Raw genomic sequence first — 25385 nt, forward strand, 5'->3', positions numbered from 1 at the left:
TTTTTTCTGGAAATAGCACCAAAACAATCTGTAAGTATCATCACTAAACACACATTACCTCCAGATACCACCAGAAAACAACGTCAAAGAATCTTTTTTTTTTCTTTTTTTGAGACAAGAGTATCATGGGGACTTCTCTGCCAGGGCTGGCTTTGAACCACAATCTTCAGATCTCAGCCTTCTGAGTAGCTAAGATTACAGGTATAAGCCACCACTAGCACCCAGCAAAAGAAAAGTGTGAGGCCTCAACTAACAACAACAACAAAAAAAAGATTATGATGAAGTAACTTTTGGAATTTGTGCAACAGGTGTCTTTAGTATTGTAAGAATTCTATATCCAGCTATCAGTCAGGGAAGAAGACAGAAAAAAAGCACTTTCAAACATGTAAGATCTCTAAACAGATGTAGTCAAAGGTGAAGACCATGGAGGAGAAGAAGGAGGGGGAGGAAGATGGGGATAGGAGGGGGGAGACGGGGAAGAGGGAGGAGGAGGAGGAGGCAGGATACAGAAAACACAGAATCCAACATGGAAGCGGGGTTCAAGAAAACTAGAAAGGATAGAATTACAGTCCTCTCTTCTCTAGGGGAAACCACTAGTAATGATTCACAGGTGCCTCTCTAGGCTAGTTTCAGCCATCTAAGGGCTAAATAAAGTTATCTTATTGCTTTAATTCATTTTCCATTCGTTGCGAGTACATTTGCAAATGTTTTCCTATGTTCTCTGACTACTTTTATTGTATGCTGAGTTATTTCACTTATTTTCTTTGCTAATCTATTATTTTCTCCCATTGATTTGAAATAAAATCCATATTCACATTATAAAAAAGAAAGCCCCTGGATGGCTTGAAAAAGATTTCCAGGAGACTGCTATAAACAATAGCAAGAAATTAAACAGTACAGCAGGTAAGAAAGCCCTTCAAAAGACAGATTCTCCAGAGTTTACCTGTATAACAAGAAAATTCACACAAGTTAGGTAACATCTGGACATCATTTGTTGTTTTATGTTCATAAATCAGAGAGGGAAAAACAATAAACAAATGAGATGATCCAAAAAGTACTCTATTGCCTCTGGGAACATGTATTTCTTCCATACGATTAAAATTGAGTTTACAACACTTTTATAGCCAGCACCAGTGGCTCATACCCATAGTCCTGGCCGCTCAAGAGGCTGAGATCTCGGTGCTCACAGTTTGAGGCCAGCCCAGCCAGAAAAGTTCACCAAATCCCATCTCCAAAATCACCAACAAAAAGCAAGACTAGAGATATGTCTCAAGTAGTAGAGCACCAGCCTACCAAGCACAAGGCTTTGAGTTCAAACCTCAGTGTCCCCCTAAAAGCCTCTAATAAAAACGAGAGAGTTGCATGGTAGGGGGTAGTGGTTAAGAGTAGGAGCTCTAGTCATTTGTAACAACGAGGATGAGCCTGCAAGATACTACGTTAAGTGAATGGCATCAAGCAAGGAAAGGCAAATGTCGCATGTTATCATTCACGTGCGCAAGTTCACAAGATGGATCTCACAGAAATAGAGAGTGCAATAGCAGCTACCAGAGCCAGGGAGGAGGGGGGACCGAGAGAGACAGGAGGTGGGGTTAAGGGGCTCGTGAGTGCTATTGGATAGGAGGAATACATTTTCTGATATTCTATTGTGCAGTGGGAGTAGGGCAACTACAGTTAACAAAGAATAATTTTATATTTCTCTGTATGCATGAGTGTGTGTACGCCATCTCCGGGGCTTGAACTCAAGTTCTTGCATTCTTACTCTGTTTTTTTTCCACTCAAAGTTAGTGCTCTACCACTTGAACCACACCTCTATATCCTGCCATTTTGCTAGTCAATGGAAAGAAGAGTATGCAGATTGGTCTTTCCTAGATCCTGTTAATCCTCAGATCTCAGCCTCCTGGGTAGACAGGGTTTCAGGAATGAGCCACCAGCACCTGGCTAATTCTATAGTTCAAACTAACTAATGAAAAAATGCTTCAAATGTTTCCAATATTTAGAGGAAATGACAAATGTTTGAGGTGATAGACAGACACCAGTCTGATCATTTCTCTCTTGTACCTATGGTTTCCAATACCAAACTCTACCATGAAAACGCATACAATTACAAAACTGTACAGAGGAGAAACTGGAGATGGTTTTGCTCTCTCTAGTCATAGACTTCCAAAGACAACAATTCAGCCTTTTCTATAGGTGCTGTTTGGACAGGTTGTTTTGGAAAATACCTGCCCTTAACTGGCAGCCTTTGGAGTCTGGGCAGGCCTCTGGCTAGCTCTGTGTCATGGTAACTGGGGCTTGACAAAGGTAAGCCTGTCTGTGGATATTGGGGTACAATGGCCCCCGGGATGGGAAGCTAACAGCTGCTTCTTCAGAAGGTTAATGAGATAAAGCTGCCTCCAGCTGGCCCTTAAGCCGAGATTACACCTAAAGGGGGAGATAAACAGATTAGTCCACACACAGGCACTAAGTATGTTCTGCACAAGCTAGCACCTTTAGAAAGGCAAAGCGAGAAGAAGCATCTCATCTTCTCCCTCAGCTGGCACCGGGATGTCAGTCAGTTTTCAGACTTCCATCATTTCCCTCCTTCCATCGATCTTGGAGGGTGTTCTGTGATTTTCTTTCCAGACCTGCTGATGCCCAAAAGCCAGAATGCGTTTGGAAAGGAAAAGAGCTATTTTAGTTTTTTGGATTTTTCTGCAAGTTCAAGGAAGCAAAGGTAAGTTATTTAAATATTTTTTTATCAATAGTCTATTTATAGAAGAGATTGCTCAACAATGTCATCGCTGTGCCTCAGAAGGCGGGCATACGGTGAAAGAGTGAATAATTGAATGGCTGATGGAATTATAATTTCCAGAAATGTTAGTTTAATGTTTTAGATTTACTACCAAATCTTAAGTGCGGGTGAGAGTATTCTATTTGCTGTGACAAAGCCTCTAATAAAAAAAAAATCATGTCTGCAAGATCAGTAATAACAGTAGGGTCCATGAAAACGATTCCATTTCTCCACCAAAAGTCAACATACTAAATGTAAATTTGAAGTAAATATTTTAAGACATTTCTAATAAGGTTAAAATGTGTTTTGTAGTTCTTGGAATTCTATCCTGAGTTGCTTCCCCGTATGAATGCTGCAATGAATGAATGCAATGCTAATGATGACAGCTTGCTTAAGCTTGGGGTTTTATTTGCTTATTTGGTTTTGTGCTGGTACGAGGGCTTGAACTCAGGGCCTGAGTGCTGCCCTTTAGCTTTCACACTCAAGGGTAGTGGTCTACCACTTGAGCAACAACCCTACTTGCTGCTTTCGGGTAGTGAGCTGGAAAGAAGAGCCTCACACAGTTTGCTGTCCAGGCTGCCTTTGAACCTTAATCTTCAGGTCTCTAAATCTGAGTAGCTAGGATTATAGACATGTACCACCTGGCTTTGGGTTGGTTTCTTTGTTGTTGTTGTTTTTATTTTGTTTGGGGGGTGAAGTTGTAAAAATGAAAGATCTTAACTGAGTTACTGCTTATGACAAATCCTGAACTGAATTCAAAATTAAGCCACAAGACAGCCTTATTTAAGAACAATCACAGATTTTGCATTATTGAACATCTATTTAAGATAGTTTGGATTTTTAAAGTATAAGCCCAATCATTTTAATCTTTCAAGATAATTGAAGTCAATAATATTAGATTCTTCTTTAATAGTGACATTAAAATATTTGGTCAATGAGCATTGTAAGGAAATTTTTAAATGTCCATGGAAAAACAAAATAAGTATAGCAATTGTAAGTTACAAAGTAGCCAATTCCTTTCATTATTTCACATACAACTCCCCTGTGGTTGCATTTGGAGGAAAACAAAATTTTGGTCAAAGACAGTATCAAAGCTTCCTTGAGTTATTTTAGCTATCAGTGATAGGAGATGAACCAGAAGTTTACTTATCTTTCAGTTACCAATGTTATATAAGTGTTAAATTATTTCTCTAAAAAGAAACATTTTAATTAGAAACAAATAGTAACATTCTAATGTATTCTGAGCTTAACATAGTGAAGCAAACCAATTTGTCTATTTGATTAACTTGACTGTGTACCACTTAATATACATCTATAAAAAATGAAATAAAATAATAGCAACAACATCAAAAATACTCAAGCATGCAAATCAGCTTTGCTTGGGGGATTGCACTAATTGGCCGTGTTTTCTATTTTCATGTTATATATCTATAAGTATACATAATTATAAATAAAATGACATGTAACAAATTAGATAAAATAAGCTCCCTTCCCCCCCCCCCCAAATTAACAACTTGTTATGTGGCTACTTCCGTGAAACAATGTGCTCTAATTACATAATAGGAAATCCTCAGACAGAAGCAGTGTGGGCTTCTTATTCCATAAGAATCTCACATGTGTGCCTCTCTGTAACTGTCCAATTAGTGAGGTGTGAGTTAATTAGAATTTATGGATCTTAGCCTGACCTATATATGACCAATTAATCATTGTGAGTTATTTGCATAGAAAATGGTTTGTGGACAGGAAAGAAGAAGTCAGCTAAATTCAAGTATCTGTGAGGTCTGACAATTGGATGTTCAGCTAAATTTAAAAGTTTCTTCTCTAAAACAATACAGAGCAATTTTTTTTTTTTTTTGGCCAGTCCTGGGCATTGGACTCAGGGCCTGAGCACTGTCCCTGGCTTCTTCCCGCTCAAGGCTAGCACTCTGCCACTTGAGCCACAGCGCCGCTTCTGGCCGTTTTCTGTATATGTGGTGCCTAGGGCCTCGTGTATCCGAGGCAGGCACTCTTGCCACTAGGCTATATCCCCAGCCCCAATACAGAGCAATTTGAAAATATCAAAATGATCTGCAAAAAATATTACCCACAATAGGTCAATTGGAATATAGTATAAATGTGTGTGGAGATATCACAATGAAATCTCCCCCTGTATAGCTCATACAAGCTAATTTTAAAACTTACCTGGAGAATTCCCATCCAAACACAGCCTATCTTTTTAGTATGTTTGGTTATTTAATTCACACACACACACACACACACACACACACACACACACACACACACACCTTTCTACCAGGATTTTATGTTGGGATCTAATCTTGACAAGTATCCTTTGGTTGGCTGCATAATGTTTATTTTTAAAGATTCGTGGCAGTGATGGAGATGGTGATGATGATTTGATGTATGGGGTCTTCAGGGGCTCGCGCTTGCTAGGCAGGTGTTGGACCATTGAGCCAGCCACCAATGTTACGTTTGGAATAGGGTCTTGCATTAATGCCTGGGCCAGCCTAGACTTCAGTCCTCCTATTCATGTCCACACGTAGTTGGCATGGTCGATAGGTACCACCACACTCGTCTAGAGATTGAGTCATTTTTACCCCAAATTAGACTTGGAACTGCAATCCTTCTGACCTCCCCCGCCAATGGAACTAGGGTTACAAATGTGGGCCACCGTGCCAACCCGGATCAAGATTTGCTGTACCTACACACTCAACCAAAGGTAAACCACCGCTTCTAATTGATTTCTTTCTAGAAACACAATATTTGCAACCGATAGCTTTGTTAGTCTCTCAACACTTAAGACTTTCCATAAATTCCCTAGAATAGAACTATTGGGTGAAAGCCATATAAACAGTTTTATGGCATCTGATGAATAGTGACAACTGGCTTCTAGAAATTTCCCAGTGCCCTTTGGTAATGTTCCTTTCCCCCATTTGATTCCACGGAGTGCTTACCACATACGTGACACTGTGTTAGACACATACACAACGAGATCCAAAGATATGCCAGGATTCCAAATGGTTTCTTTTCAACTTTACAGAGTCTGACAGTCAATTCCGCCATAGAAGGAGGCGAAATGGATTTGCTTTCAAGTGTTCACTAGATGAAATTGTTCTAGCACAATGAAGAGAGAGTTCGAGGTGTGAAGAAGCAATTACCCTTGGGGGTGCCGGGGGGGCTCTGACCTCTCTCCCTGGGACGAGCAAGGGGCACCAGCTTCACAGGCTCAGCACCACACTCCTGTATACTCTTACCTTGCCGTTGCGCACGAATCCCTTCATTTCACTGCTTGTGACATTCAGTGTGGGAGACAGCGGACAGAGACAGCCCACCTTCAGCAGCTCCTAAAATGGAATTCACGTTTGTCTTCCTATGTGACTTTTGCATTACATTTGGTTGCACTAAATTGAAACCTTTAACTAAGTTATTATTAGTTCACTGAGGTAGGATAATTATTTGAGTAGCTGGAAATGTCAGGAAATTTGCATTTGAAGATACTCTACTTTCTTGCTAATTCTGTACCGCTGGGATAGGTTCTCGCTGTAGAAAACTCCCCAGAAAGGAATTAGCCCTTACCTGTGGCTCCAGTAACAGAACATGGCTGCCTTTGAACAGCAGAGACACTGCCCCGCTGCACCGACATGAACTTTGCAAGTCCTTACCTTGTGCTATAATCTCAGGACAGTGCAATTCAAATTTTCCTGAAAGTTTTTGTTGTTGTTGTTTAATTATATCCAAGAAAGGTGCTCATAAAAACTCAAGCTTTGTGCGTTGAAGGTGCTTAGAGCCAATTCACCAACAGTGGCAACTCGCTGATACAATTTTCCACATGATATACTTGCTTCAAAGGTAAGAAGCCACCAAGAGCCCGTGACTCACATCTGTCAACACAGCTACTTGGGAAGCTGAGATCTGAGGATTGCAGTTCAAAGCCAGCCCAGGCAGGGATAGTGCCCTGGCCCTACGTTCAAACCCCAGGACTGGCATCGAATAAATAAGCAAACAAACAAATAAATAAATGGCACTGCTGCTTGGTGGCCCCTTGGGTTTATGTCATTGAAGATAATTGGATATGGGACCAAATTAGACAAGGCTTCCGTGACCTACTGCTTTCTTGGTCATTTCTCTCAGTCTGGACCCTGTCACCCCCTAGAACTCTGTGTTTACATGCCAATCATCTCCGGAAAGCAGATCCTACATATCTGAGTGTTACCATTCGTTTCACAGACTCTCTACTGTTTTAAATAATCCCTGAGAGATCACTAAGCTTGGTTGTTGGTTATGTTAATACTAATTTCTAGGTTTACATTACAAGTCACCTCGTATGTTGCAATGACTGTATTGACTGTCTGTTGTGAAGAGCCGGTGATGGTGGGGTTAATTGAGGTCTCAACTTCATACCAAAAAGAGAGGAGGCCGGTGAAGCAGCGGCCTCATGATTCTAGTCTCCAGAATAACACCAAACACCTGTTGTGAGAAGAAAAGCTTCTGATCAAAATGGGAGTTTATGAGGAAGAATCAGTCTATACAAGAAGGAATCGTATTTCCTCTTATTTTTATTTGATAGCAATCAACTTGTAAGCCGATATCAACATGGAACGCTTGTATTTCCTGTCCTTTTCTCTGTTGGGTCTCGAGATCTTTGTACTTAATACTGAAAGGTAGAGTTGCTGCTTGACCAAGGGCATGCATGAAATTCTCTGTTCAAATTGTGAATACGCTCGGTTAGGGAATAATACAGCATGAGTTTTAGATTTTTAAAATATATTCCAGCAGCTCCAATAATTCATATAAAAATATTGGCAGATGAAGAGAAGAGGAGAGGGAGAATGCAGGCAAGAATCCAATGCAGATAATACAAAATTAAGAATAAAGGCAGAGATAGGTTGAAAAGGGAGCCATTGACCAAGGTATATTCTATTCATAAACTACTTTGTTAGATGGCAACTTTTTTTGTAAATTTACTTAAAAATAATGAGATAAGATCAAAGCAAATAATTTTTTTTAATGGGAGTATTAACTTTCCAGCGTAGACAGTTGTTATGGCTTTGAAGATCATTATCACCCAAGGCTCCAAACTGAGCCTCTCAAAGCAAGAGTACAAGTCAGGAGGAACCATTTCCGTAAGGGAGAGGGGGTGCTTTCGTAGCCCCGGACCCGAGGCACCCAGGCTGCATGGCAAAGATCCGATTACAATGAGTTCATGAGCTTGGCTGGCAGAGCCACCATAATGAGCATTCATACACGGAGATGAAGCTTTCGGGTTTCGAACAGCAGCAATCACCGCCATAAGTATTTGATGACAAGGTCTTTCCCATGGCTGCCCACCCGCCTCCTAGCCATCGGGAATGGAAGAAGAATATGAAAGAACTAGAGCACCGCAAAGCTGCTTCTGTGTATTTGTTTTCAGTACAGAAATATTTTCCCATTTACATTCAGCCATTCTTGGGGAACGATTTCCCCAGGTGCCTCTGAAAAGCCATCTTCATTTCCACACGGTTTTCTTTACTCTGTCTTCTTAAGCCTCTTCACCACAACCAACATCTGCTTCCTAATTTCCCCCAAGAGCTAAATTAAAGTAAGAGAAGACAAGGAGGATTTTGTGGGGATAAGTTGAGACTTGAAAAATGAATGAAACGTTTCCACTTAAGAAAAACTTTTAACCCCATACTGAAAATAATATGGACTCGGTGCTGGAGGCTCATGCTTGTAATCTTGGCTAGGAGGTTAGGAGCTGAGGATTGTAGTTCAAAGACAGCTAAGACAGAAAATTCTAGAAAACTTTTTTTTTTTTTTGCCAGTCTTGGGCCTTAGACTCAGGGCCTGAGCATTGTCCCTGGCTTCTTTTTGCTCAAGGCTAGCACTCTACCACTTGAGCCACAGCACCACTTCTAGCTGTTTTCTATATATGTGGTGCTGGGGAATCGAACCCTTAGCTTAATGTACATGAGGCAAGCACTCTTGCCACTAGGCCATATCCCCAGCCCTAGAAAACTCTTATCTGCAATTAAGTGTGTGCAAGTGTGAATATGGCTCAAGTGGTAGAGTACTAGCCTTAAGCAAAGAAGACAAGCAAGAGGAGGAGGCCCGAAACTCATGCCCCTGTCCCAACAAGAAAGGAAGGGAGGGAGGAAGGGAGGGAGGGAGGAAGGGAGGGAGGGAGGGAGGGAGGGAGAGAGGGAGGGAGGGAGCTTTTTCGCTCCAGGTGAGTGTTCTACCACTTGAGCCACAGCTCCACTTCTGGGTTCTGGCTCATCAATTGATGATAAGAGCCTCGCAGGCTTTCTTCCCAGGCCGGTCCAAACCACGACCTCAGATCTCAGCCCTCTAAGTAGCTAGGATTACAAGAGTGAGCCACTGGTGCCCAGCTACTGCCACCTCTGAGCCCTGAGTATAAGTCTCCAATCTCCCTTCTGGTTTCCTCTCTTAGCTCTAGCCAGAGCCCCAAGTCTCCCCTTTCACCCAAAGCTTGCCGCTTGCACCTCCTTTTTCACAGAAGCCGAAATGGAAACCTAGTTATGAGCAGAGGCTTTGAGGGTTCACGGGCACCGCGCCTTACAGAGAGCCTCTGCCACCCACGAACGACATGACCCGGCAAATTGCTTCATCTCCTACCGTGACTCACGGTTTCCTCATCTAGAAGGGAGGAACAATTGTTGGAATGCCTGCTTTTAGTGGAGTATCTGCCATAACAACTTGAACTCCCAAAATGGCTCTGGTGACTACCAGATGACTCTCCTCACTCCTCTCCTCCTCCTTCTGACAGCAGTGAAGTCATTCCACTTGGTCTGACCTGTCTCTTCTTTCTGTTCTGAAGTTTCTCTGCAACTCTCCAAACTCTTCTGACTCTCGTTTGTGTCAGAGAGGACTAAATAATGTTATTTCTATCTACCAATGATTTTAACTCCACTTACCTCCAGGCCCGCTAAGACCTTCCCCTGCGAGTCTCCTTTCTGATTTCCTAGACTAAAGGCTTTTGTGTAGCAGAAAGCACAAGTGTTGCCAGGCACCAGTGACACACGCCTGTAATCCTAGCAACTCAGGAGGTTGAAATCTGATGATCAAGGTTCAAAGCCAGCTGGGAAGCAGTCTGTAAGAAAATTATCTCCAGTTAATCACCAAAAGGCCAGATTTGGAGCTATGGTTTAAGTTGTAGGGCTTCAGCCTTGAATGAAAAGCTAAGGAACAATGCCCAGGCCCTGAGTTCAAGCCCCAGTACCGGCACACACACACACACACACACACACACACACACACACACACACACACACACCAGCAACAACAACCAGTGCTAGGCTCTAGCTTTGAACATTCTGTTTCCACTGATAGGGTCGAGTCCGGCAGTGTAATGATTATTAATGCTAATCAGGTAATTCTCCCAAGCAACCATGTTTCAGAAGCATGCTTTATTGTCCTTCAAAAATATGAAATGTGGGCCATCCAAGTATAGACCACTAAGAACCTATTCATAGTAAAACTACACTAGACATTTATTATCTATTTTATATATCCTTCTTGGAGAATAAAAAAGGAAAGAATAAAAAGACTTTCCAAACCTCTCCATGTTTTCAAGAATAAATCCTATTACTGAGTACACATTGAAAGAAATTGAAATCAAGATATCAAAAAAGGTGCCCACACGCCTCTTATTGCAGTTCAATTCCCTAAAATCAAGATATGGAAGCAACGTAGGAGTCTGTGCATCCAAGAGTGAATGAAGAAAATATGGCATTGCACAATGTGCTAAGGGCAAGAAAAGCTCACTGCTTTCTCCCACAAGGGTGAACAGAGAGAACGTGTGAGGTGGAATTAATAAGGCAGACACAGAAACACAAGCACCACGTGCTCTGTGTCCAATCTCAAAGCTGATCTCAGGGCAGAACCGTGGCTGCCAGCGTCTGGGGCTCGAAGCGGGATGGGGTACACTGGCTGGTGTTGCTCAAGGATGTCGGTGTAAGATCTCACTTCCATGGGAAGAGTAATTCTGGGAGCATAATAATTCTGGTGACTATAGTTAACAGTATGTTCTTTGTCTTTTGGTTTTTTATAGTATTTTTTGCCAGTCCTGGGGCATGAATCAGGGCCTGGGCCCTGTCCCTGACCTTCTTTTGCTCAAGGCTAGCACTCTGCCAGCTGAACCACAGCGCCACTTCTAGCTTTTCCTGTTTATGTGGTACTTAGGAATTGAACCAAGAGCTCCATGCATGCTAGGCAAGCACCCTACCACTAAGCCACATTCCCAGCCCTATGTTCTATTTTGGGGGGAAAAAATGTTAAAAGGGTAGTTAGTAAGCTCTTTTTATCATAAAGCTGCTAAGCATGTAAGCGAATGCATTCGTCCGGCATATTGAGCCATTCCACAATGCAAGTGGGCTTCATAGCATCTTGTAGATGATAAATGCATTTTATTTGTCAATTTTTTAAGTAAGGAGAAAATTAAAATATATTTTTTACATAAAAACCCAGCTGGGCACCAGTGGCTCACTCCTGTAACCCTAGCTGCTCAGGAGGCTGAGATCTGAGGATCGCAGTTCAAAGCCAGCCCAGGCAGGAAAGCCATTAAGCTGGAAGTAGAGCTGTGGCTCAAGTGGTAGAGGCCTAGTCTAAAGCAAAAGAACCTCAGGGACAATGCCCAGGCCCTGAGTTCAAGCTCCAAGGCTGGCACAAAAAGGTAAAAGGAAATATTGCCATTTACAACAACCTCTCTGCTAAATGTATGGGTAAGTGATAGAAGCCAGACACAGAAAAATGCGACATGAACTCCCATAACAAAGCTGAAGATACAGGAAGAGGCGTAGCAGAGGCAGGAAGAAGACATACTGGTCAAAATGTACAAAACTGCAGCTCTATGGGATGCATAAATCTAAAAAAATCTAACATACATAGTGTATTATATAATACCACTTTACTTAAAAGAGGTGAGAACTTCAATATTTGCGCCCATCCGTTATGTGTCCTCACCTAGGAAATATCTTGCTCATTATTTTTTCTTAGGAGGCTTACAATGTTTGGGATTTTTTTCTTACTGATTTAGAGGAGCGCCATAAATATTCTTTCCTAGAGCTGGGAATGTGGCTTAGTGGTAGAGTGCTTGCCTAGCATGCATGAAGCCCTGGGTTCCATTCCTCAGCACCACATACACAGAAAATGCCAGAAGTGGCGCTGTGGCTCAAGTGGCAGAGTGCTAGCCTTGAGCAAAAAGAAGCCAGGGACAGTGCTCAGGCCCTGAGTTCAAGCCTTGGGACTGGCAAAAAAAAAAAATCTCTCCTCACTACATATACTTTCAACATAATCTCCCATTTGTAGCATGCTTTCTTGGCCTCTTAATGGTATTCTTTCATGAAAACACGTTGTTAAGAATTTTGTAAGCTTTGTAATTTCAAGTTTGGGGGAATTTCCTCTTGTTTTATTTTAAGAAAACCATCCCTATTTCAAAGGCATAAAATTTCTCTTTCTTGTTATCCTACAAAAGTTGCAGACTATGGCCTGTCACATCTAGGTGACTGGCATTAATCACGCTGCCTGTGTCTCAGGTGTATGCCTGGGTGACTAATAGGAAGTCGAAAGTGATTTTCTGTGAGTTTTCTTTGTTATTTCCTTTTTAGTGTTATCATAAAAGTAGATCTACAGAGGGGTTAGAGTTACATAGGTCAGGTAATGAGTCCATTTCTTTTTGGACAATGTCACCCCCTCCCTCACTCACAGTTGTTTTCTTTTTCCTACCTGACCCCTCCCATAAGTTAGGGTTCATTTTTAACATCTTGGCTAGCGAGTTTGTCCCTCCATTTCTGTGCCCCACCTAAACCTGATTGTTAACATGCAAAAGTCCTTACTTTTGCATCATATACTAGATAGTTTTTCCTCTCCTCTCTGCTCTAAAACATCCCTTCAGTCATGAACGTGGGCTCCTCTGTATTCTTTTCTTTCTATAAGAAAATAAAACAGGGGAAGTACGTTCTCTATTGTTTAAAGTATTCTTGACCTTAGATTTTCCATAATGTTTTTGTTTTTGCCAGTCCTGGGGCTTGAACTCTCAGCCTTGGCACTGACCCTGAACTTCTTTTGCTCAAGGCTAGCACTCGACCACTTGAGCCACAGTACCACCGCCACCCCAGTACGCCTGAGTAGTTTATTGGAGATGAGAGTCTCACGAAGTTTTCTGCCCTGGCTGGCTGCAAACATCAGTCCTCAGATCTCAGCCTCCTGGGGAGGTGGACATGAGCCGTGGGGCCTGGATTTTATCATGTATTTTAATTAACTTGCAAAGCTCCACAAAACACTTAGCTGAAATTTATTTGGCCTTTTGAACTGACAAAATTTTGCATATATAATATTATATATTCTATATGACATATTATATATGTATATGTATATAATGAAGCATGGTGTTTTGAAGTATGTGCACATTGTAGAATGACTGAATCTGACTGGCTTCTTGATATTTGATTGAACTCGTGTTGTCTATGGAGAATCAATTCCTTTTTAATACTGTCTCTCCTTTACTAATACCCTCCAAGAAGATTGCATCTTTGCACATATTTTTCGGAACTTAGATATTTCTCTCCCTAGGCACTCCATAATAGATTGATAATAGATAGGATATTATTCATAAGTGCGATTTGTAGAAAAGCAATTGGTATTTTCATATTGGTTTATATTCAATAACTGCTGAACTTACGCGTTCTAAAAAATTCACTTGCAATGTTGAAGTTTTCTATTAAAAATCAAATCATGTTTGAAAACAAAGGAATATGGTGTTTCTTTTTTAGTCTCTTTATGTCTGATTTCTTCATATTTTCCTACTGTATGCTATAGGTCTCTAGTATAAAAATATGGATAACAGGCATTCTTACCCTGTTGACAATTTTAAAGGACTCTTGCATTTTACCATTCTAGGATGGCTGAATTTGCCTTATAAGTTAAAGCTACAATCAGCATGAAGCTTGTTTTATCTTTTTTATGCTTGTTTAGCTATCTCCTCTTTTCACTCATTATAATTATAATTTACATTAATCCATTCTGCTACACTACTGAGATAAATCTAGCTTGGTTGTATATAGCTTATACATTGCTTCGTTAATTTTTAATGTGTAATTGTTAAGTTTGGACAGTGATTTTTTTTTCCTCATAATTCCCTTATCCGGTTTTGTAAGATTATGTACGAAAGTGGAGTTATTGTTTCCTTAAAAGTTTGCTGAACATCTCTGCTAAACCCCAAAGAGAATTGTTAAGTAAGGGGAGAGGTGAATTGAGCCGGTGGGTGAGGGTTGGAAAGGGACATTGCTCAAGATGTACGGTACTCATAAACTGCTTTGGTGAAAGCAATACCTTTGTACAACTAAAGATAGTAAAAGCATTCAGAAGAAGAAGTTAATTAATTCTAAATCTGTAGATCTCTTTGCCCCACTTTGTTTGAGACCTTATCATTTGTTTTAAAAACTTGGTCATTTTTTTTCCTGTGGATTTTCCCACATTCTGGATTTCCCTGGAATTCCTGGAATCCTTTACACTGTGGGACACATTCCTCATATTTTCTAGAAATGTGCATTTCAGAATGGTTCTGTTCTTTAAATTATTTCCCAAGATGGCCTTCTAGGAGACCCTGTGCCCTCTGTCGTGCATATATAATTAATGTCTGCTTGATTCTCTTCTTGGGACATGAGCAGCCACCGAGAACCATTACCTACGTGAAAGCTAGGAACATTTTTCTATAAAGGGCCAGACAGCGAGTATTATGTTGTATGGGCCACATGGACTGTCTCCGTCACTCAACCTGGCATCATAGCCAGGAAGCAGACACAGCCAATACCTAAGGATCAAGCGTGGAAAAGCCCCAATAAACCTGTTAGTGGAAGAAAGCAGACCAGATATGGTTCAACGTGCCTTGCTTGCTAACCCTTGCCCAGATGGTGTTTCCAAGAAGGATGTTTTTAGAAAAACATGACTACTCAAATTTACTGTTTCCATAGGATTTGGTATCCTATCTCTTCTTAGTTTTTGTAAGTTATATGCTTCAAAAAATGCATTGACAAAGCACTATTCATAATATCTTTTCCATGTTCACAGCAAGTCTATAGAGAGTATATTGATTTCTTTTTAAAATTTTGATATTGGTTCACCTGGCCTTTTCTCTACATGGCCATTCTCATGTGTTGAGTTTTCATTACTAATATTTTCAAGGAAGCAATCTATGACTCCTGATTCCATTTCCTTATTTATAGTTATGACCTCTTTTTCATTTCTTTCCCCTCTTAGCCTACCATTTTTATTTGATTATTTGCAGTTACTTTGTTTCCGTACACCAATCTTTTGGGATGGACTCAGTGCTCATTAATATTTAGCTTTTTATTTTTCAAAAGTAAGCCTATGAGCCTGGTGCTGGTGGCTCAATGCCTATAATCCTAGCTACTGAGGAACCCGAGACCTGAGGATAGTGATAGAAAGCAAGCGCAAGCACGGAAGTCCATGAGGCTCTTGCCTCCCATTAATTACCCCCCAAAAAAGCTGGAAATAGAGCTGTGGCTAACCATTGTCAGCTCCCTCAAAAGTCATCAAAGGAAATATCTGGAGGTTTCCTTAACTTCTATTATTCTTTTCTGCATGGTTTCTTCGACCATATTATAACTCTTACACCACAGACTGGGATTCAAATTGTATAAAGTTGTTGGAAATTAGTTGTTAGGAAGACAGCTAGAAAAGCAAGTTGAAGTTTTATATTCTGTAATGATCATCCAACAAAAAAGAGGGCAGGAAGGCCACCGTTTTCTGAAACAGCATTGAACAAAATGTTATGCAAATCTGCTGATACATACTCAGATATGTTACATGTGATGTAGATATCGTTGCCCTTGCTTGAAAAACAAATGTCTCAAGTGTGTAATTGAGAATGTATTTATGTAAGGGGAGGACCTGGATATAAGGAACCATAAACTGGTATTTGCTTGAAGGCCACATCCCCTCACTCTTCTTATTACGATGGGAAACCTTTCTGCGAGATGAAATGATGGTTTCCAGCACTTCCCGTCATTGATTGGGTCCTGGAATGCTCTGCTCTTTGTCTCCGTGGAGTTCTATTCTTCAACTGGAGATTCTTGGTTGGGCAGAAATTCCAGGAAGTCTCATCTCTGCTCTCATGAATTCATTCATCACGACACCGAGGCTTTGTCCCCTGGGCGGATGTAATGGTTCTCTAAGTGCTGATATCAATGGCCACAGGGATCAGACCCATGCCGTTCTCCTAATACGGGTGTCTCCTGATATCCCTGTATGTGCAGTACGGTTGTAGTATAAGACCGTACTGAGATGCGGAAAATGGGAATTGCTTTAGAAGAGAAAGGTGAGCGCAAATGGTATGAAGAATGGGCCAGAACTGTACCCATGTGAACATCTAACCAAGACAAACTTCCAGGGAAAAGCCGAGGCTGAACTAGAAACCTAGAGGAGCGACTCCGCCGTTTGTGGGGACTTGTGTCGTCCCTCCTCTAGTAAGGAGATATTTAAAACTGAATGACCATGCCGTGGTCTTTAGAGGGATCACAGCGTGAACCGATGATGTCATGAAGAAGGACACATGGAGCAGCTGGTCTAAGTCCAGTATTTTAACTCTGTAATCCCCTCATGTTAATACTGTACATCATTGATGTCTCTTTTTAATTTTTTTAAAAAGTTTAACTATATTATATTAATTACTTTTCCTAAATTTCCAAAGGTTGTGCATGGGGGTTTGATGAAGCTGTCCATCTCGGAGCCCAGAGTGTCCTGTCTGCCACTGCTCCATTCCCCTCGTCTGTCTGTTCCCTACCCCAGCCTCGTTCTACAACTCCCATTTTCTCTCTCCCGTGTGTACGCTGGGTACTAAGCCTGTATTTGTGCCTGTTCCCTTTTGCATTCACCCACTTCCTCCTACTTGCACTCCCCTCCCTCTAACACTCTCATCGCAGCTTCTGATATCCATTTGGTTAAACAGCCTGGCAATTGTTTGTGAGGCTCATTCCATGGAAATATACCCCTGTCTATGCTATACTTTCACCAGCTAAATCGTGTGTATAAGCATATGCCTCTATGTGTGACTGTGTGGAGGTGGCATTTTAGGTCTCAGACACACATAGGAGAGAGAACAGATGTCCTTTGTCTCTCCGGGCCTGGCTTACTTTATTCAGTACTTTAATAAAAAAGATTTCAGTGGTGTAAATTAATGTGAGGGGACTAGAAGGTTAGAAATGTCAGCTAGTGCTTACCCTAACAGTGTAGCCGCTGGGCCACCATGCAGAAGTGACTTCTGTGGCCACATTCATCCACAGGACTCCTCTCTGGGCTCTGTCTCTCATCTTTCTTTCCATCGCCCTTCATGAATTACCAAGCTTACTCAGCAAATGCAATTCTAAGGTTCATTCTTCTCCATGCCCCTCTTAAACAGTTTGCCACCCTCTGAAGTCTGTTGTTTAGAAATCCTTGGGTTAGCAGGTAGGAAGGTGATTTTGCTGTGGATTTATTATTGTTGCTGTTGTGATTCCTCGTAGGAGTTTAGAAGCATCCCACTTCCTAATCAAGCGTACAGGTCTGAGTAGCCAATGCTCTATCATCCTTCACTTGAATTACAATGTCTATCGAAAGCAGAATCCCCCAGGATGCCGGAGTGCTAAGAGGGAGGGATTTTCAGAGAGAGGTGCACAAACACTTCCGGGGCTTTGCAGTTGCTAAAGGAAAGATGATTTGAGATACTGGTTCTTCTAAAATATATATACTTGGAAGTGGAGGTGTGGCTCAAGTTGGTAGAGCACTAGCTTTGAACAAGAAGCCAGGCAACAGAACAACTGGCTGAGTACAAACCTCAGCACCGACAGATTAACATATATATTTTTTTATCTGATACATGTTTAACTCTGATATATTTTTATCTCATCTATATATTGCATATAAATATATATATCATATGTGTATCAGATATCAAATATGTAATATGTGTATATATGTGATATGTGTGTATCAGATATAGACATATACATTTATACAGATATACAGATGGGTACATATGTAAGTATATACATATCGGATATATGTAGATCAAGTCAAATATCATATAAGAAGCTCATATATATTTTTACATATTTATATACATTGGCTATAATTATGAGCTCATTATACTAATCTCTTCTTTCTAAAAATATTTTGTCGTTGCAATATTATGGTTGGCATTTGCACCAAAGAAGAAGAAATGTCATAAACCAGATGACTACAACTTTTATTGATTTCAATTATGTATCCATAGAGGTCACCCACGTCACATAAATTTATACACTCACTGGGAATTCCATCTTTCTCTTACAGATACTTCCATTAAAACATACCAAACGAAAGATCTAGCCAATATCCCAAGAATGGAAATGCCTGAGAGTATTGCAAACCTGTACCAAGTGTCAACCATGAGACGAATGTTCGATTTGGCAAAACTTCGAACCAAAAGATCGCCACTTTTCCCACCTGGGGTGAATGTCTGTCCACAGGAATCCATGAGGCAGATTTTAGCCAGTCTTCAAGCTTACTATAGATTGAGAGGTAAGGAGAGCAATGCAAACTATGGGTCCTTTGTTCCTTTCACCTTTTCTCTCCCGATCACCCAAACATGGGGAGGTGTGTTGTCCTCGCTCTAAAACCTCCAAGGTCTCTCATTGACCCAGAGAAGTTCTAGCACCCAGCCCGCTAATCCGCTAGAATGAGTCATAGCCATGTCAAAGCCATGGTTGTGGGTAGCTCTTGCTCTTGTGGGTTTAAAACAATGCTGGGTGACAGGGTGCTGATTGGGGCATTTAAGATATCAAAGAAACTGATACTCTGGTGGGACCTCCTTGTTCGAGTGTTGGAAGCTAATATCTATTTTTTAATCTTCTAAAGAACAACAGAAGTGGGAGATGATTACAGCTGAGAGAATCTGAACGAGTTCATTTAGGACTTAAGATTTCACACAGAATAGTCTGCCTGATGCCGGAGGCTCGCACCTGTCACATTAGCAACTCCAGTGGCTGAGCTATGCGGATCGCAGTTAGGAGCCAGCCCCCAACTGAAAATCTGCAAGACTCATAACTCCAGTGAACTGCCCAAAAGCCAGAAATGGGGCTGAGACTCGGGTAGTAGAGTGCCCGCCTCGAGCAAAAAACTGCGGAGGGCCAGCAGCCAGACCTTGAGTTCAAACCCCAGGGTCAGGACCCACACAGACCCAAAAAAGCCACGTTTCCAAAGCAACAGCAGCCATTCCTATCCTTTCTCTAGTCTGAATAAGTCTGTTTACTGTGGATCCTGTTCTGAAGTTTAAGAGCCCAGAGGCAGTGAGAAAGCAGAGGAGACACAAATGAAGAGTGGTAGGAAAGACACAATGCAGTTTCTACCCCAGGGTAGCAAAGCAAGAGGGGATTGAGCATTCCTGGAAAATACTGAGGACGTACCATCAGTGACTGTTCTTTTTATTTACTTGCAATAGATGAAAAAAGCCCCATGAGTTATTTTGTAAAAGAAAAAAGAAATTATATATATGTACATATTATATATATACAAATACGTAGATATGTATATATAGTGCTGCTCTGAAATTCTCCAGGTAGATTCAAATAATTCAAAGTATTTTGACTGCCTGAAGCTGAAGTTCAATTTGTCTCCCATGTGCAAGTTGAGTACTTCACTGATAGCTCCCTTGATTATACGAGGCTATGAGCCCATCCCATACAGCAACTAGCTCTGCTGTAACATGTGACGTCCTATGCATTTTTACCACTGAGAATGCCTTCCATCATTCTAGCAGCGTGCCACATTCTTAGAAATCTACTTCTATAAGATGTGCACAGGGCTAAATTAGTCTGATGAGTTTTTATTGGGCTGTGGAGGCATAATTAAGAAACAATAACACACACACACACACACACACACACACGGCATGAAGTTTTCTACTCCTATTTCCTATGTGGGGAACAGAAGATGTTTCTCTTCTCAATTTCTCCCTATTTTCAACCTGTTATTGTAAAGTGAATCCCTGCTAAAACTTTTCCAAAAAATCAAGTCACATTCTTTGTATTCAGAAGTGAAAAGTGGTTTGCTTTTGGATAAAAGCCAGTCCCACAGAAAAATAGACTAGTGTGGGATCATAGTCAGAGGAAGAACTCCAATTGTGGAAAATAAGTAGTCAATACTCCTATTCTAAAGTCCCAGTGTAATCTCTCCAGAAGACAGTTTCCCAGTAGATAGTTACTGATGGATACAGAGGCAAAGAACTCATTCATTGGCAATGCAAGGAAAAGACAGTGACATGTAAATTATTCATCTGGAATGTAACTACACATTGATCAGATAATGACACCGCCAAATTCCGTAGTGCCTGAAGCATGGAAATATAAACACACAAATACAAGTTATTTGCATCCTACTCAATACAAACGTTGTTGTTAACTAGTTTCATATAAAATCTAATTCCTTACAATATTCAAAAATAGGAGTGGCCACAGGTAGTTTGGAAAATAGACAATTTACTACTGCAACCAATTTTTCAGCCTTGAATTCGTGTTCTTAGCTCGAGTGCTTAATTAGTTTTGTCTATTTTGTTCTTGCTTCTCTGGATAAAAGAAACTACTGATTTTCTCCCCTACAGTCATGATAGTCCATTTTCTTTACAGCTGTCCCTAGGCGAGATGAAATGTTACTATTTATCAATGTGGGTTTTTCAAGTCTAACAAATTAGTTCCCAAAGAAACAAGAAATCAGACTTAGCTACAAAGCCAGTGTTCTGAGGTGGAGTTGTCTGCTTACTGTTCTCATTGCTGCCTTACAAAATTATCTTCCTCCAGACTCAGGGGAGAAAACTGCTATATTCCTAAATCAAATGGAATATTGAGCTATTTCTTTTCCCAGTGCTTAAGGCAACACAAGTGAAAATGTTCCGAGGATGTGCGGTGGAATCCTCAATTCACTCACCCCCAAAGCACTCATGCAGACAAGTTTGCGTTCCAATTGCTGCAGGCTGAACTCTGGGGTTCAACCCCCCAAGCAGCGCCCCTCAGAACACGCTGCACTTGCTCATCCATCACTCTCTTTCTGGCCCCTCTTTTCTCCCCCAAATGCATATCAATAGCTACAGGCTGTGCAACTTAACAGGCCAACGAGAAAGGAAGTCTTCCTTCTTGCTGCTCTAAGTTTTTCCCACAGGTCAACCACAGGCTGGGAACTTGCTAGAAATGCAGGTTCTCATATCTCACCCAAGACCTGTGGCCAGCCTCTGTATGTTAACAAGATGCACAGGCCTTTTGTTTGTACCTGAATGTTCTATAAGCACTGAGGAAGGGAATACCGAGCCCGTTCTCCCATTGTATAGGTGAGAAGACTGAGGTCAGAAGTGAGGTGCCATGCCCGGGACACAGCTGCCTGGAAAGGAGGCGTAGGAACAGTGCTCCTGACCCCCCTTCCGTGCGTCTCTGTGTCCCCTGTGCCCGGCCTTGCTCTGAGCGTTCTCATGGCCTGGGGCTCATTGCAAGCACACATGCCTGCGTTGTCTCTGCAGCCTGGGAGCAGAGGGACAGGTGCTAGGGTCAGACGTCCAGCCAGGCACTGGCTTCCCCAGCCAGCTCTGTGGCCCCGGGGCAGGAAGACGTGCAGAACAAGCACATCCATGGCTGGCAGGACCAGTGCGGAGTGCTCAGCTCACTCCCTGCCCTGAGGTCTGTGGATCCCTCCCACCCTCAAGGATGCTCTCTCGGCAAGAGTGGGAGACAGTCTTCAGTAGGTCACAGGCTGGCCTTTCCAATCACAAAAGGGGTTCGGGCCGCTCCGGTTATGGGACACTTTCAAGCCAGAAAAATAATAATGGCATTAACACACACACACACACACACACACACACACTCACAAATACATACACACTCCTCTCAAAGAGCCTGAAGAAAAGTCACTGCCACGGAATACTCATAGGAAGCCATTCAATTATCTTAACAAATACATAAAGTCTCCTTAAGAGTAGGAGATGTCACCAGGTACTAGCGACATCACCTATAATCCTAACCTCATCTGGAGGCTGAGATTTGGAGGATCAAGATTTGAAGAAACAGAAAATTCTATGAGAGGCCATCAACAAAATAAGCAGCAAAAAGCTGGAGTGGAGGCATGGCTCAAGACCATTCTAATTCCCCTCAGTCACCTGTTTCAGTGTAATTTCCATTATGCTTTAAAACCTATTCGTGGCCATTCCAAGCTCTTTGTGATAAAAACATATATACGCATTGAATTACATATTTGTATTTCACTTTAGATAGGCTTTCTGTATAAAAAGAAGATGCTTCTAAATTCAGTTTCACATATGCTTTTAATATATTACTATTAGAACAATATGCAATGAGTTTGACAAATTTCTTTATGTTTGGATTGTCAGGTGTGATACAGCTTTTGTAGGTATTAGAACTTATAAATGCAAAATTAGAAGCAAGAATTTGGATGGAACCAAAATAAATGGAGAGCCTGTAGCATAAATTTCCTTAGATTAAGCCTTTGGCTCAATCAGGTTAATTGGATCACTGTGTACATTTGTCAGTCACTGTGTATAGTGCATATTGCTAAAATGATTTGGAAATGGGATTCATTTTATCCCTATTCTGTCACTAACTTTCACTTTAATGCTGAAAACATTGGTTTCCACAAATAAATGGAGAGGAATGAAGTTTTGTTATAACAATGTCTATAATTTTTTTTTGTTTTGATTTGTTTGGGTCTGGTTTTGGTGCTGGTCTTGGGGTTTGAACTCACAGCCTAGGCACTGTCCCTGAGCTTTCTGCTCAAGGCTATCCCTCTACCACTTGAGCCACAGCTTCACCTCCAGATATTTGTGATTAATGGGAGATAAGAGTCTCACAGATTTTCTGATCTGGCTGGCTTCAAGCTGTGATCCTTGGGTCTCAGCTTCCTGGTAGGATTACAGGCATGAGCCAATGGTATCTGGCTTCTTTCCCTTTTTTACTTCATTATTTTATATGTGCAAGTACCAGGCTAGAACTCAAGGCCTTGTGTTCTTGCTTGGCTTTTTCACTCAAAGCTGGGGCTCTGTCACTTAAGCCATAGCCGCACTCCCAGCTTATTGGTGGCTACTTGGCATCTCATGAACTTTTCTACCGGACCGTCTTCACCCTGGACCCTCAGATCTCAGCCTCCTGAGGAGCTAAGATTACAGGCGTGAGCCACCAGCACTTGGCTCTTCCTCTTGCTCTGTAGCACATAGTAGGCACTCAATAAAAATTTCACTAAATGAATTAATTTCCATGGGCTGTAAATTAATGCATCACCACACACATGAAAGAAGTTTGCCTACTGGGAGCCTGTGGTCTGGGAAGGGTTTTTTATTTGCTTCTCTTTTTTTTTTTTTTGCCAGTTCTGGGGCTTACGCTCAGACCCTGAGCACTGTCCCTGGCTTCTTTTTGCTCAAAGCTAGCACTCTGCCACTTGAGCCACAGCGCCACTTCTGGCTTTTTTATGTATGTGGCGCTGAGGAATCGAACTCGGGGCTTAGTGTATACAGGGCAAGCACTCTACCACTAGGCCATACTCCCAGCCCCCTGTTTTGCTTCTTTGTTAAGCTGGTCTTCTTTCACCCTGATAACTCTGTGTTGCAGTGTGTCAGGAAGCGGTATGGGAAGCCTACCGGATCTTTCTGGACCGCATTCCTGAGGCTGGTGAATACCAGGACTGGGTCAGCCGGTGCCAGCAGGAGACCTTCTGCCTCTTTGACATTGGGAGGAACTTCAGCAACTCCAAGGAGCATCTGGATCTTCTTCAGCAGGTGAGCCTTCAGCAGGTGCGGGCAGGAACGCGGCCAGATAGCTCCTGACTCCAGCCCCTTTTGAACTGATTTCTCCAATGGAAGGGTTACTAAGAAATGCCTAGAGATACCTGATAAGACTCACAGGAGTTTGATTCCTGCAAAATAATATCATACAGGCAGGTATAGTTGAAGGGAGAAAGGAATGGAAATAGACTTGAGCTCTTCCATTACCATTATCTCCTGGTAAAAATTGCTTTTTTATCTTTTTCTTTGCAGAGAATAAAACAGAGACGCTTCCCTGAGAGGTACGTACCAAAAATAGAGTGCTACGTGCACTTCACTTTCAAAAAAATCATCTAATGGAGTGAGTACAAGCCTTAGGATTTCATGACAGTCGTCAAGATTGGTAAAAGTTATTCTGGTAGATAAGTATGCATATGTTCTAGTGAAGATAAATAAGGATATGAGAAGAAAATGGGTAGACCTTACAGGTTCAGATAAGTGTTGCATTGTTTGCAAGGGGAAGAAAAGGAATTCATCACTATATGATAGGTATCTAAAATGTTTTCATGTGCAAGTGATACAACAATTAAAAAGGTTGATTTGTAGAATTAATGGAAAATCATTCCTTGCCCCAGGGAAATATTGAACACAATCAGAGCATAATCTGAATTTTGAACACTTATTCAGAATTCTATAAAGTGTTAGTATTCCTCAAATGAAATAACTGAAGCACTGAGCTATATCCTCAACAAGAAGTGAATATCAAATAAGGAAAAACCAAAATGTGAAACCAGAAAGAAAGCAGGACAGGAAACATGCCTTCACTAAAATGCTTAAAGAAGACAGAAATGGTACCTCAGTGACGAATTTATTAATTTTACCTACTTCTAACTTTTAAAACCCGAATCCCAAGATAATACTACGAAGGGAGACACAAATCTGGCCATAGGAATTCCTAGAAATTCTTCATCAGACTCAAGTTTGTTTCTTCGTTTTAATTCTCTTTGTCACCAACCTAGCCAATGCCATTTTCAATTTACTCTATGAAAAAATGTCAACTCTGATTTCCCTAAATAAATGTCCTGGCCCCTAACCTCATCTCTTTAGGTTGCATAACTTCTGCTAAATTACTATGCCTGGCATATTCCTTCTCTTATATTGAATCCCGTTCAGTAGTGCTCAAAAGATTCCAGACCTGTCCGATGCCGGAGGCTGAGGCTTGTACTGAGGAGGCTGAGATTTGAGGATCTTGGTTCAAAGCCAGTCGGGCAGGAAAATCTGTGAGACTCATCTCCAATTAACCACCCACAGAGCCAGAAATGGCACCGTGGCTCATGTGGTTGAGAACCAGCCTTGAGTAAAAGGAGCTCAAGGACAAGGCTCAAGCCCAGAGTTCAAGCCCGAGGACCAGAGTTAAAACCCTGGCCAAAAAAAAAAAAAAGATTGGAAACATCAATATTCGCGTAGGTTTATAAAGCCTTGTACTTTCAAATGCAAAAGTGTTACAGCTACTAGCGAACCACCATGTTGTATGGAAGCTCTGGGATTCTGCAGACAGTAGGGACAGGCCCCAGCCCCCAGGACTCCCCTTGCTCTTCTGAGCGTCCTACCCCAGCCCCTGCCAGACCTGACCTGCGCAGCGCATCAGCAAGAGCAGCTGCAGGCTCTGTCTTCTGGTTAGGGCCGGCAGAAGTGGAGAGAAGCCGGGAATGGGGAGGGCAATGCTGCATTGGAGTCCGTCACACACAGACAATGCACACGCACACGCACACGCACACACCCTTGACATATTTGAGAACTGTTGCTCTTCATCAGTAGCACCCCCCCCAC

General features: G+C 41.7%; 1 protein-coding gene across 1 annotated transcript in view; it reads left to right on the forward strand.

Annotated features, from left to right (window-relative positions):
- The first annotated feature begins 16081 nt into the window (after nt 1-16081).
- Nucleotides 16082-25385, forward strand: part of Impg1 (interphotoreceptor matrix proteoglycan 1) — an 81160-nt gene continuing 71856 nt past the window's right edge. Inside the window, exons 1-4 of the mRNA XM_048354489.1 lie at nt 16082-16106; nt 18098-18325; nt 23404-23570; nt 23829-23857. Of these exons, the coding sequence (XP_048210446.1) occupies nt 16082-16106; nt 18098-18325; nt 23404-23570; nt 23829-23857 (449 nt within the window). The remainder of the gene's footprint in view (nt 16107-18097; nt 18326-23403; nt 23571-23828; nt 23858-25385) is intronic.

The sequence above is a fragment of the Perognathus longimembris genome, chromosome 9, assembly GCF_023159225.1.
Source record: "Perognathus longimembris pacificus isolate PPM17 chromosome 9, ASM2315922v1, whole genome shotgun sequence".
Taxonomy (NCBI): domain Eukaryota; kingdom Metazoa; phylum Chordata; class Mammalia; order Rodentia; family Heteromyidae; genus Perognathus; species Perognathus longimembris.